Source organism: Rhinatrema bivittatum, chromosome 1, assembly GCF_901001135.1.
Source record: "Rhinatrema bivittatum chromosome 1, aRhiBiv1.1, whole genome shotgun sequence".
Taxonomy (NCBI): domain Eukaryota; kingdom Metazoa; phylum Chordata; class Amphibia; order Gymnophiona; family Rhinatrematidae; genus Rhinatrema; species Rhinatrema bivittatum.
Window position 1 is genome coordinate 527135275 of NC_042615.1, and position 13434 is coordinate 527148708.

Here is a 13434-nt window from a genome sequence, read left to right on the forward strand (position 1 = left end):
TACCCCTCCCCACCCCCCTGTAAAATGTACACACAAAACTGAAAATATGTAGATAAAATATTTTTCAGGATCAGTGGAATAGAAATGCTCCTATATTTAAAGTTGATAGCTCCATGGCAGCGCTGTACATCCTCAGCTTCCATCCTTGGGCTTGGGCTGCTACTGGCGGGGGGGGGGGGTCAGTTCCTGCCATTGCACAACAGCGCCACCTGCATTTTGCTCGACAGCGCAGATAGGCCAGACTCCAGAGGGAATTGTGGTCCACATGCCTCGGTCAGAGGACTAATATTTCTTACTAATACAATCAAGTGGGAGCACAGAGAAGAGGATCACCTTGCTGGGGACTGAAAGGAAGCAGTAAGTTTTTGCATGGGACATTGCCCCAATATTAAAAAAAAAAAAGACAAAGTTAATTATTTGGGAATATTATTTAGTGTGTTTGGGTTTTTGTGCTTTTAATAGTCAGTAAGGCAGTGAATAAACAGAAGTTAAGACTGTTTGTATTTTTAAATAGTCAATCAGTAAGGCAGCTAGTAAGCAGTAGTGTGTTTATTTTTAGTAGTCTGTAAGGTAGCTAATAAGCAGAAGTTAGAATGTTTGTATAAAAAAAAAAAAAGAAAGAAAAAAGCTAGAAGTAAGCTAGGAGCAGTGTTTACCTAAGTAAAAAGATTGAAAAGTTCAGTTCAGTTACTCACCTTGGAAAGATGTTGAGGTAGTGTGATTTGGTTAAAAAAAGAAAGCAGTGAGTCAATCTGGCTGACCAGTATCAAAGCAGAAATTTAACTACTAACATACTAACTAGCTTTCTAAACAGGATAACAAATTTCCAACTCACAAATCCTAAATGGAAGCAGGATCCGAAAAAAAAATCTTGGGAATAAATAAGAAAATATCAAGAAAAAAATTGAAAGCATGAAAAGCGGTTTAAACACCCAAACAGTGAACAAGTGGACTCTCCAAAAAGATAAATATAATACACAGACATAAAGGGTGGGTGTCTAGACTGATCCAAGGTACTACAGGAACGAAAATTTGCAGGTAAGAACCAATTTTCCTTTCCCTGTATGTACCTGGATCAGTCCAGACCCTGGGATGTACCAGAGCTGATTCAATTAGGGTGGGACCCAGAGAGTCCCGCTCGGAGAACACTCTCTCCGAAGGCTGCTGAACTTGGAGCATGAACATCCAAGCGGTAATGACGAGCAAAAGAATGCAATGACTTCCAAGTTGCTGCCTTACAAATCTCCTGAGGAAAAACTGACTGACATTCCACCCAAGAGGTAGCCTGTGACCTAGTGGAATGAGCTCTCAAACCTTCAGGAAGATCACGACGAGCAAGAAGATAAGCTGAACGAATTGTCTCTTTTAACCAATGAGCAATCGTAGCTTTAGAAACATGACCTTTGCGAGGGCCACTCCACAAAACAAACAAATGATCAGACAATCGAAAATTGTTAGTAACTTCAAGATAACGCAACAGTGCTCGAACATCCAATTTCTTAAGATCCTTAGAGGAAGGATCCAAATGATCTAAATACGGAAAATCCAGGAGCTCTATGGACTGATTTAAATGGAAAGACGATACCACCTTAGGTAAAAAAGATGGTACAATCCGTAATGAAATTCCTGTATCAGAAATTCTAAGAAAAGGCTCTCTGCAAGACAAAGCCTGCAACTCTGAAATTCTACGAGCTGAAGAAATGGCCACAAGAAATACCACTTTCAACGTGAGATCCTTCAAAGTCGCATGATTAAGGGGTTCAAAGGGAGCCGAACACAGAGCCCTAAGGACCAAATTCAAACTCCAAGCAGGACAAGGATTCTGAAATGGGGGACGTAGATGTTGCGCACCTTTAAACGTGCTACATCCAGATGCGCGGCCAAGGATAATCCCTGAACCTTACCACGAAAACATCCAAGCGCTGCCACTTGTACCCGTAAGGAACTACAGGACAAACCCTTGGCTAATCAGTCTTGTAAAAAAGATAAAATATTTGAAACAGAAGAGTGAAATGGATCTACTTGACGCTCATTACACCAAGATTCAAAAACCTTCCACACCCTTGCATAAGCCAAAGACGTAGAAGGCTTTCTAGAAGGCAACAATGTAGTTACTACGGCATCTGAATAACCTTTATTCTTTAACAGACGCCTCTCAAATGCCATGCCACTAGAGAGAAGCATTCGACCTCTTCTAAACAAACCGGACCCTGAGACAGAAGGCATGGTAGATCCCGAAATCGAAGGGGACCGTCTAGTGCTAGACTGACCAGGTCCGCAAACCATGGACGGCATGGCCACTCCGGAGCCACTAAGACAACTTCGACTTGTTGAACTTCTATCCGATATAGAACCTTGCTGATCAGAGACCAGGGAGGACACACATAGAGAAGAACATCCCTTGGCCAAGGAAGAACCAGAGCGTCTACTCCTTCCGCTCCTCTTTCCCTTCTGTGACTGAAGAACCGAGGGGCTTTGGTATTCTGAAATGTGGCCATGAGATCCATTGCCGGAGTGGACCATCTGTTGCATATCATTTGATAGGCTTCCTCGCACAGTTCCCACTCGCCTGGGTCGAGATGATGTTGACTGAGAAAGTCGGCTTGAATGTTGTCTACCCTAGGCAATGTGTGAGGCTGCGATGCTGAGCAGATGTTGTTCCGCCCAGACGATCAGCTGTTGTGTTTCCTGAGCTATCAGTAAGCTTCGGGTTCCTCCCTGGAGGTTGATGTAAGCTACCGTGGTCGCATTGTCGGAAAGAATCCGTACAGACTTCCCGCAAAGGAAAGGTTGAAGAGCGATTAAGGCTAAACGAACTGCTCTGGTACAGATTGATCGACCACTGCGCTTCCTCTTCGGACCACTGACCTTGAACAGATGTTTTCTGACATACAGCTCCCCAGCCTGAAAGACTGGCATCGGTAATGACCACAGTCCATTCCGGAATCTCTAGAGGTACACCCCGTTGTAGATTCGCTGGCTGTAACCACCAATCTAGGCTGGAACGAGCCGACTCTGTAAGAGGAAGGGGAAGGTGGTATAGTTCTGAAACCGGATTCCAGCGTGAAAGCAATGCAGATTGAAGTGGTCTCATATGCGCAAAGACCCAGGGAACCAACTCCAGAGTAGAGGTCATTGAACCTAAAACTATCAAGTAATCCCGCACACAAGGAATAAGAATAGACTGTACGTCCCGAATTTGTGATTGAAGCTTGAGAAGGCGATGCTCCGGAAGGAACACTATCCCTTGACGAGTGTCGAACCTGTGCACCCAAAAACTCCAGAGATTGGGAAGGCAATAGGTGACTTGTCTTCGCTGATCACCCAACCTAGAGACCACAAAAGGCTGATTACCCTGTAGATTGCATAACGACAAAGAGATTCTAACTTTGCTCGAATTAACCAGTCGTCCAGGTACGGACGTACCAACAGGCCCTCCATTTCTGAGTTGTGCGGCCACCACAACCATTATCTTGGTAAATGTTCTGGGAGCTGTGGCTAATCCGAACGGGAGAGCCCTGAATTGATAATGTTGTTCCAGAATGCAAAATCTGAGAAACTTCTGATGATCGGATCGAATGCCGATATGGAGATAAGCTTTGGTGAGGTTGAGAAATGCTAGAAATTCTCCTCTGTGTACCGAAGCTATGACAGACCGGAGAGTTTCTATCCGAAACTTTGGAATCCTTAGACAACGGTTGACTCTTGAGATCGAGAATGGGACGAAAGGTTCCTTCCTTTTTGGGAACAACAAAGAAAATTGAACAACCTCTCCGATGCTCTGATGTTGGAACTGGAACTATGGCTCCTAGGTCGCTTAAACACTGTAGCGAGTCTTGTATTATGAGATGCTTTTGTAGAGAAGAACACGGGGAAATTAGAAACTGGTGGTGAAGCCGCCGAACAAAACCTAAAGCGTAACCTTGATTTATCACTGATAGAACCCACTGATCCGACGTCCATCTGGCCCATTCTCCGTAAAACAGAGACAGCCTGCCCCCTATGACGGGAACCGTAGAAAGGACCGGCCTTATCTCACTGGACAGACTTTGTGCCTCCTGAGACTTGGGAAGATCCAGGTCTGCCAAAGCGGTGGCCACGAAAGGACTGAGACCAATTCTGATGTCTACCTGAAGACTGTTTAGCTGGAGGAGCCGACTGACGAGAAGAACGAAATCTTCTGTTAGACCGAAAACAAGAGCGAGAAGAAAAAGAGCTTCTAGGTCTAGGATGGTCCTCTGGTAATTTGTGAATCTTATTTTCCCCCAGGGAACAAAATTAAATCTTCCAATTCCTTACCAAATAGCAATTTTCCCTTAAAGGGTAAAGCCCCTAATTGAGCTTTGGAGCATGCGTCTGCAGACCAATTCTTCAACCAGAGAAGTCTGCGAGCCGATACTGAGGCAACAATAGAACGAGGAGGTCCTAAGGAGATCATATAAGGCATCTGTACTGTAAGCAACTGTAGCTTCCAGTCTACCAGCCTGTGCAACTTCCTCTTCAGAGAGGGAAGAATTGTTCTGTAAATCCTGGACCCATTTTAGTCCAGCTCGCAAAGCTAAGCTACTACACATGGCCGCCCGCACACCAAGAGCAGAAACCTTAAAAATTCGCTTAAGCTGAACCTCCAGCTTACGATCTTGGAGATCTTTAAGAGCCGTTGCTCCAGTTACTGGAATAGTTGTTTTCTTAGTGACGGCTGATACAACGGCATCCACCTTAGGAAAAATTTTAAAATTTCCAAAGCTTCCTCAGGTAATGGATACAATTTTTCCATGGCTCGTGCTACCTTAAGCCCCAACTCAGGAGTATCCAACTCCCTGTAGAGAAGGTCAGTGAGAGAAAGATGAAAAGGAAATGATGTCGTGGGACCTCTAAGGCCAAGCAACACTGGGTCAATGTTACCCATCCGAGAATCCTTCACTGGAGCCTCTAGACCCAACTCCAGTAAAACTGTTCTCTTCTAAACACTCTGACTACCTTGGGATCATCTCCATTCGCAACATGAGGGTCTGAACTAGCACCCAAAGCAGGATCATCATTTAAATCCCCCTCCGGCAGGGACTTGTCCGGGATAGGTAAAGAGCCATGTTCAGAATCTTCTGAAGAAGAAAAAAATTGTCTGATCCGGACCCGGACGAAGGGGGACGCTGTTGGAAACAGGATGCTGGGCTCTATGGACCCTTGGTCTGACCCAGTATGGCATGTTCTTATGTTCTTAGTAAAGATATCGCACAGAAACAAGCGCTGATCACCACCACAAAAGCAGAGGTGAGCATCTTTTCTATTTCTTTCCATTAACAGCCTCAGAGCCTAAACAAGTTGGACTATATATATTTTAAGTAAAAATCAAAAATACACAGAATTAAGTAAAAAATGAGTTATTTTTCACATAGGAGCTGAGTCGCTTGCAAACACATTTACGTAAACCCGTGATTCCTGAAGAAGGAACATCCTCCAAAATGCTGCAGTGTCAGGCGTTTAGACGGCATCCAGAGGATGAAAGGAGTACTATAAATCAGGTTCTCATCGTAATAAGCACATAGCTTAAGAGGGTGAAGGAACATTATAAATTATGGATTCATGTTGGAATAAGCACATAGTTTTCAAATCTAAGCAGAGCTAAGTTTACGATTGATAAACGGCTTCAGCTGCAACCATCAGATAAGTGCAATTGTTTGCTCAAAACTTTTATTTGCATTATACTTGGCATTGCAAAACAAAAAATAACCTAGCGTTTAAGTGCTTTATGATGGTCGCTTAAACAGGTTTTTCAATAGTCCATCGTATATACTATTATTGGTATCATGAATGTCGGTATAAAAAAAGCACTAAATAAATAAATACAGACATTAGATCAGTGATGTCACATCGGTTTACAGTGAACAGAACTGAAATAAGCAGGGGGGGGTTCTTATTTCTTACAATGAAACGTAATAAACATTAGTAAGAAATATTGGTGTATTTGTTGAGTTGTAATTTTTCTTACATTCAGAGGTTCAAATAATATAGTATTCGGACAGAGGACTGGCATAGATGAGATTGGGATGGGGAAATAAATAGTGGGCAAACCCCCAGATAGCTGTAAATGAAGCTTCATCCTGCTATAGTCCCTTATGGGATCAGTGAGTAACTTTTTTTGGCTGGAGGCAGAGACCATGTTGACTCCAGCCTTTTCTTAACAGATTATAGCTTTATTCACACTTCTCAGCATACAATCAAAGTACAGTGCCTACCTTCTAGCAGCAACACTCATAGGTTTAGTCAGGACAGAAATGTATATAAAAGCTGCCTTCTCCTAGTGACACTGCTTACCCCCAGCAGGAATGCTTGCAGCCTTAGTTAGGTCAGAAATGTATTTAGGAGCTGCTTTCTCCTAGAGACACGGGGCCTCCTGATCCCGGCTGGGCTCTAACCCTTAGCCTACCCAGCAGGGTCCCATCCATAGAGCTCTCTCCTTCTATGAGGGTTAAGGTGAACCAGGCATCTAGCCTGGTCCTGCACAGGTTAAGGAAGGGTAGAAAGGACACACCTTCACACCCTTGTAGCTGTTAGTTCCAAATGAACTGGAAACCCACAGGAATAGAAAGAAGCTGCCAGGTCAAGAAAAAGATAATTTTTTTTAAATATATCGACATTAGATCTGAGATATCACATCGGTTTACATTCAGGTACTGTAGGTATTTCCCTATCCCCAGAGGGCTTACAATCTTAAGTTTGCACCTGAGGCAATGGAGGGTAAAGTGACTTGCCCAAGGTCACAAGGAATGACAGCGGGACTTGAACCCTGGTCTCCTGGTTCATAGCCCACTGCTCTAACCACTAGGCTATTCCTCTTCCCAAAAGGTTGAAAAATTCAGCGATTTGTCAGAAAGCATCATGCGACTGAGCAGTGAATGCCTCCAAAATGCAACTCTTTAGTGAAAAAGTAACTGCCATGAATACAAACCATTAGGGATGTGCATTCGTTTGCGACGAAATAGGAAATATCGTCTCTCTTTCCTATTTTGTCACATTTCGGGAGGGCGCCAAAATGATAAGAAAACTACACGGAATTTCATGAGTTTTCTTATCGTATTGTGGGGGGGGGAGGGGGGGGGAAGGCACATTAAGATGGCACCGGCTGGCCACTGCTCCTACCAATGGCACAGATAGCCCCTGTCACACGATAAGGGCAAAGGGCCATCGGTGCCCATTTTGATTACTGGCAACCAACGACCTGAGAGCGGGAGATCGCTCCCAGGACCCTCGCTGGACCACCAGGGACTTTCGGTAAGTCTTGGGGGGGGGGGGGCGGGGGTTTGAAATTAATTAAATTTGAAGGGTTGGGGTGGATTTGGGTTTGTTTGTTTTTTTTACAACCCCCCCATCTGCCCCCCAGGTTTCGGGCTTCGTTTCGGGGGCAGATGAAATAAAATCGGCCCGAACCGTGGGAAAACGAAATTTCCCACGGTGGGCTGATAACGAAGGCCAAACCAAAAGGTTCGGCCGAATCAGTTCTCTACAAACCATAGGGTGCTGCTTTCAGACATCATACAAGAAAAAATTCTTAGATCAATTATATTACCTCTTTAGTATCTTCCCAAGTCCTAATGCACTTTTACTAAAGAGTAATGTTTGAAAAAACAAACTGAAAAAAAGGTTAGGTAGGCATGAGCAGCAAGTCCAATAGCAGCTTCAAACAGGCAAGAAGAAGAGCTTTCTAGCAACTGACAAACCACCGAACAGCAACCACAGCTATAGCCACAATTAATTTTTCTTCCAACTGAAATGGACATTACTGTGGTCCTATAAATCAGTTGCTAGCCCCTCTTGCTGACCCATTCACCTGTAAGAGATCCGTGCATTTCCATAAGGCCAGGACACAGCTCTCAAAGTTTGCTAGTCATCAAATGTACAAAGATACATAGAACAAGTCTTAGTCTATTTCCTTTGCTGAAAAGCATAGGGGAAGACAACCATCTTTGCATGCCCAACCCCTGAAGCAAGCGGTGAGAGGGGCCTGGGTATGCACATCTCTTACAAAAGGTCAGCGTCACTCACCGCCCTCCAGATCACCCTCCTGGCGCTTCCTCTTCTTTTGAGGACTATCCTTCTGCCTGGGCTTCGCAGCAAACTGCTTCGCAACAGCTTTTCCGCCAGTCTTCTCAGACTTTTTCCCCTTCTCAAACTTCTGGGACCTAAACTTCGGTTTCCCTTTCTCACCAGCTCTGGCTTGGAAATTTTTGGGAAGACAAGAACCTGTTTAAAAACAAAACAAAACAAAACCCCATATTAGGTTATCCCAGCAAACTGCAGCCAGTGACTGATTCTTTTTAGTTCGGAGATATCACGTTTCCTTCCACGGTCTGCACTGCAATCACTAACCATAACTTGAGATACAAGACAGAGCAAAATAAAATAGGACAGCAGACAAAGGCCCGTAAGCCCATCCGATCTGTCAATTTTTCCTTCCTGTTGAAATCCCGCACATCCTACTGGCTTTTCTCCTCACTTCGGAATCCTCTGTGCTTGCCCCATGTTCTCTTGAATTCAGTTACTGAGGAAGCAGATATTACCTTCCAGTTAAGAGCTGACAGGAACTTGAAACTTAGCCTGGACTACCACTGAGCCGGAGGGATTCTAGGATGTATAGGGAGACATAACCAGTAAAAAAAAAAAAAAGTTAACCCAAAAAGGGATCTTGCATGCTCAGCTATCCAGGGAAGGTGGAGCACTGTGGAAGAAGAGGACAAACTGTCTTGGATAAAAAATGTTACAGATTGTCATATTCTATGCTTGGCAGCTGGGATATATAAATATCCTTGGCTGTGTGGACAGTGTGCGCAGTCTGGATGGGTCAATTTGTCTTTTTCTGCTGTCATCTACTATATTACTACGTATGAGATGGAATCTGAAAAAAGCATACACCCCTTGCTCCTCAAGTCCACTCTTTCCCCATAAAAACATAAGTGCCATGATGGCCCAGCCCAGTCATCCATTGAGCCCAGCCAGTCCGGGTCTCGTGAAGTAGCTAGCAGATCCAAACGAGGAGATCTGTTCCCTGTTGCAATCCCCTAAGTCTACCTGGCTAATAATTGCCAACAGACTTGTGCTCCAGAAACTTTTACAAACCTTTTTTAAACCCAACTCTATTAACCTGGACCACATCCTCCAGCAATAGATTCAACAGCTTAATTGTGCAGTGACCAGAAAAATACTTTCTTGAATTTATTTTAAATCTGCTTCCAGTTAGCTTCATAGTGTTTCCTTATCGCAGTACTATTTGAGAAGGTAAATTACTATTTCTCATTAACATCTGTAACACCACACAATTTTATAAACCTCTATCTTCTCCCTATCAAAGCTGAAGAGCCCTAACCTGTCTAGCCTCTCTTCAGAAGGGAGCCACCCAATTCTCTTAATCATTTTTGCTGCCATTCTCTGTTTCTCTTTTGTTGAAATGGGACATCCAGAACTGCACACAATTCTCACGGCATGGTCACACCATGAATCAATTTAAAAGGCATGATAGTCACTATTACTTTCCAAATAAATTCTACCAATCTATTTGCATTTATAACCACTGCTGCTCATTGAGTTTAGGATTTCAATTTATTGTTTACATTAACTTCAGGTCTTCCCCCCAGCTTCTCCCTGGAGTGGTAACTAGGGGTTGCATCTTTCTGACTCTGCTTTCTATGCTTTCCCCATAGATGCTTAACTTGGTACTCCCCAGAAGTCTGAGCCTAAAATGGCAAGGGGAAAAATGAGAAATGAAATGATGGAACACACTCCTGGACTAGACTGCAATGCAAATTACACAGTACCACATACCATAAGGCCATAACACACACCTCCCATTGCTTTATGCAAGCCCCAAACGCAACAAAAAACTATCTGAAATAGTAAAGAGCCTAAGCAAAACACCACAATAGAATCGTAACTCTGCATGAAATTGCTTCCTCCTTTAAGAACAAAATCAAGGACTTTCATGGACACCATCAAGACATCTCCCACCCAGAGACAAAGGCAAGCTTAACCCCACCAAATATACCAGAGGTATTGGAATCATTTACTCAGATCACAGAAGATCTCAGAAAAACTCTTGCCGCCCTACATCCAACAACCTCTTCATTTGATCCTTGCCCATCCAAGTTAATAAAGCCAGCAAGTGAGAAACTCACAGCCTGGGCATCCAAAATAATTAATTTTTCCCTCATTGAAGGCCTATTTCTTACAGATCTAAAAAAGCTATGGTGTGGCAACTAATAAAACAAACCTGGATCCAGACAAACCTGAAAACCTCCACCAATATCCTCCGGGAGCTAGGCCCTTGCCTCGATTCGGTCGCTGGACCGAGGCTTACCTCTGAGGGACCACGGAAATCACCTCAGGAATCTCAACTGGGGGAGGGACCAGAGGGTATCACCGCAGGAGAGCGGGGCTCATCTTCAGGTAGGTTTCTTCTTTAAAATTTGGTTTTCTTCTTTGAATTTGGTTCTAACGCTGTGAGAGTGTGCAGATAGTCCCTAACTGCTATGGAGACGGAAAATACTGAAGAGCTGCACTTCCTGCAGGGGTATATGTACTAGGGGCTGACGTCAGATTGAAATCTGATCAGTCTCCAACTGCTAGCAGGAATACACTATACCCATTGGTCCTGAGTACATCTGCTACACGCTAGGAAAATGGTAGATACTCCAATCCTTTCCATGTCCAGAGAGGTACCAGACAAGGTTTTCCCCTCTCTCCTATTCTCTTTGCTATTTTCCTTGAACCGTATTAGGAATAATTCTAGCATTATGGGATTTTCTCTTAACTCTCAGCAATACAAGATGTCCTTATTTGCAGACATCTTGTTTACAGTAAGTAACCCCTCATCTTCTTTAAAAGGGATAGAATACGAATTAGCCAAATTTAGTGCCGTCTCAGGTTTTAAATAAATTGGGACAAATCGGAAATTCTGAATATATCCTGCCCTTCTGCAATGGTAACTCTACTCCAGTCATCTCATACCTTGAAATGCGCCTCTTCTAAGCTTAAATATCTGGGTGTGTATCTCAGCAAAAATATCTCAGACCTATTCCAGCTTAATTATATGCCCCTTATTCAAATGGTTGATAAAGATCTCATAAGGTGGAATTCCCTCCCCTAACTTGGTTGGGACGATTGGCTACTCTTAAAATGAATGTACTTCCCCGGTTCCTTTACCTATTTCAAACCTTGCCTATTTCCGTTAACAATGTAACCTTAAAATTGTGGCTAAGAAAATTGCTCCGATTCTTGTGGAAATGTAGGCCATCCAGAGTGGCCAGAACAGCGCTATTTCAGTCTAAAGAGCATGGCGGCCTGGGACTACCTAATGTTGTTGCTACTATGCTGCAGCACAGCTCCATTCTATTATTGACTGGCACAGACTCAATGATATTAAGCCTTGGACCCAGATGGAACAGGCCTGTCTTATCACACGTGCCTCTTTCAGCCTTGATCTGGCAACCTCGAAATACCTGGTGACCTACTTCCGATATGGCACCAAGCACCGGACACACCCTGAACGTATGGCACCAGTGGAAACAAACTTGTGGGGATGCCTCTTACTTTATACAGACAGCCTTATTCCACAATACCGCCTTTCCTCCAGGACAGCCTTTGCTACCTGGAAAGATAACTCGATTATCCCATGTATTTTTTCAAGGGGCTTTCCTATCATTCACAGCTCTTCAGGAGTCATATTCACTTTCCGATGTGGACTTCCTTCCGTATATGCAGTTTCGACATTTCTTCTATAAGATCCGCTCACAGGGTCTTTTGGCCTCGGAGCGCTCCCTATTTGAAGGATTCTGTTCCAACCCCAAAAAAACACTGTGGATTGATATCCAAAATATATAAACTCCTGGAGACTCGACCTCCTAATAAACCTACCCATTTATTAGCCTGGGAAAAAGACCTGGGTAAAAGTTCTTCCGAGGATGAATGGACAACAATTTTCTCGAGACTATCACAGGGCTCAATATCTGCCCAGATAATGAAAGCCAACTACAAAGTTCTATATAGGTGGCACTTAACTCCTATCAGTCTACAACACTTTCGCTTATCCAATGGATCCCAGTGCTCTCATCAGGGCACCTATTTACACATGTGGTGGGAATGTGCACACATACAACCGGTTTGGCAGTATATATCGGAGGTGCTGTCAGAAGTTCTCAAACTCACTATTTCTCTTACCAAGGACCAAGCGCTCCTTTGTGTCTTTGACAACACTATACCTTCACCAGCTCAAATCTTTATCCAACAGGTTTGCACAGCTACCAAGATGGGAATCGCAGCTTCATGGAAGAGGCCACTACCACCGACCTCATCAGAAATATTGATACGCCTGGATCGAGTTTGGACCCTTTATCGTTAACTGTGCTCAAATATCATCAGCTGCCTAAATTTGATTCCGTCTGGAACCCTTATAAAAAAGTGGAGACAACTGACTTTTTATCCCAGTCCTTAATGACAGCAAAACTTATCCTGCTATGCACCAATTCTCAACTTAATTTAGTGTACTGTACTGACCATAAAGTATTGCTTTTTATGGTAGGTAGCATGAAGGGGGGAAATATGTGTTTTGAATGTATAATGCTGTTCAATTATGGTTTATTGATGAATATGATTATACATGTTAATGTTTCACAGCAATAAAAATTACAAAGAAAAAAAGTAGCTGCCACCCTCCCCTAGGTCTCCTCTTCCTCGGAGAGACACCGGGAGCATCAGCCATCATGCGTCTCTGCAAACGGAGCAGGACAACCCACGTGGCAAAGCAAAAACCTCCAGAGGAACGGGAAATTAAGAACAGAACCACTCGATCGCCTGTGAGGAAGAACCGAGGCAAAGTTTGCCGTCCCACAGCAATCCCTTCTTTTCCTCTCTCTACTTTTTTCTTTTTTTTCTAAACAACTTTAAAAGAAGACCAGCAGTAGGCTCTGTTCCTCCTCCTGGGTGAGGGAACTGGGACCCCCAGCTTTCTACCCTGGCCGGCAATAAAGGACCGAACGATAAAGGGTCCCCAACCCCCTGCTCGTCTGCCTCACAGACCAGGGGGTTGGCCCCACAACCCCCTGGGAGGCAAGCAATCCTGGATGTTCTAGGTTTTTAAAGCTTTCCTTCCCCCATTCCCCCAACCTCAGTCTGCAGGATTTGCACCTCCACCATCTGCTGGAGACAGAGAAATACTGAGGGACTGCAAATGCTCTCTCACTGCCAGATCCAGTGGGTATAGAGTTTCTAACGCTCATCCCCCTTTAAAACTTGCTTCTTGGGCATCCCATTCCAGGTCAATCAACTCCTGGATGGCTTCCAATACTGGAAAGTATCAAGAAGCTTTCCGTAGGGAAATCAGAATGGGATCCTTCTTTGGTTCCATCTGAGTCCAACCCAGGAACTCCCAGCATCTTCAGGGTCTGG

The 13434-nt window shown here is 44.0% G+C and overlaps 1 protein-coding gene across 3 annotated transcripts in view; it reads right to left on the minus strand.

Annotated features, from left to right (window-relative positions):
• Positions 1 to 13434, minus strand: part of PUM3 (pumilio RNA binding family member 3) — a 139842-nt gene that overhangs the window by 123888 nt on the left and 2520 nt on the right. For all 3 annotated transcript variants that reach the window (XM_029613347.1, XM_029613337.1, XM_029613327.1), the window contains one exon: positions 8044 to 8241. In XM_029613347.1, coding sequence (XP_029469207.1) covers positions 8044 to 8241 — 198 coding nt within the window. The remainder of the gene's footprint in view (positions 1 to 8043; positions 8242 to 13434) is intronic.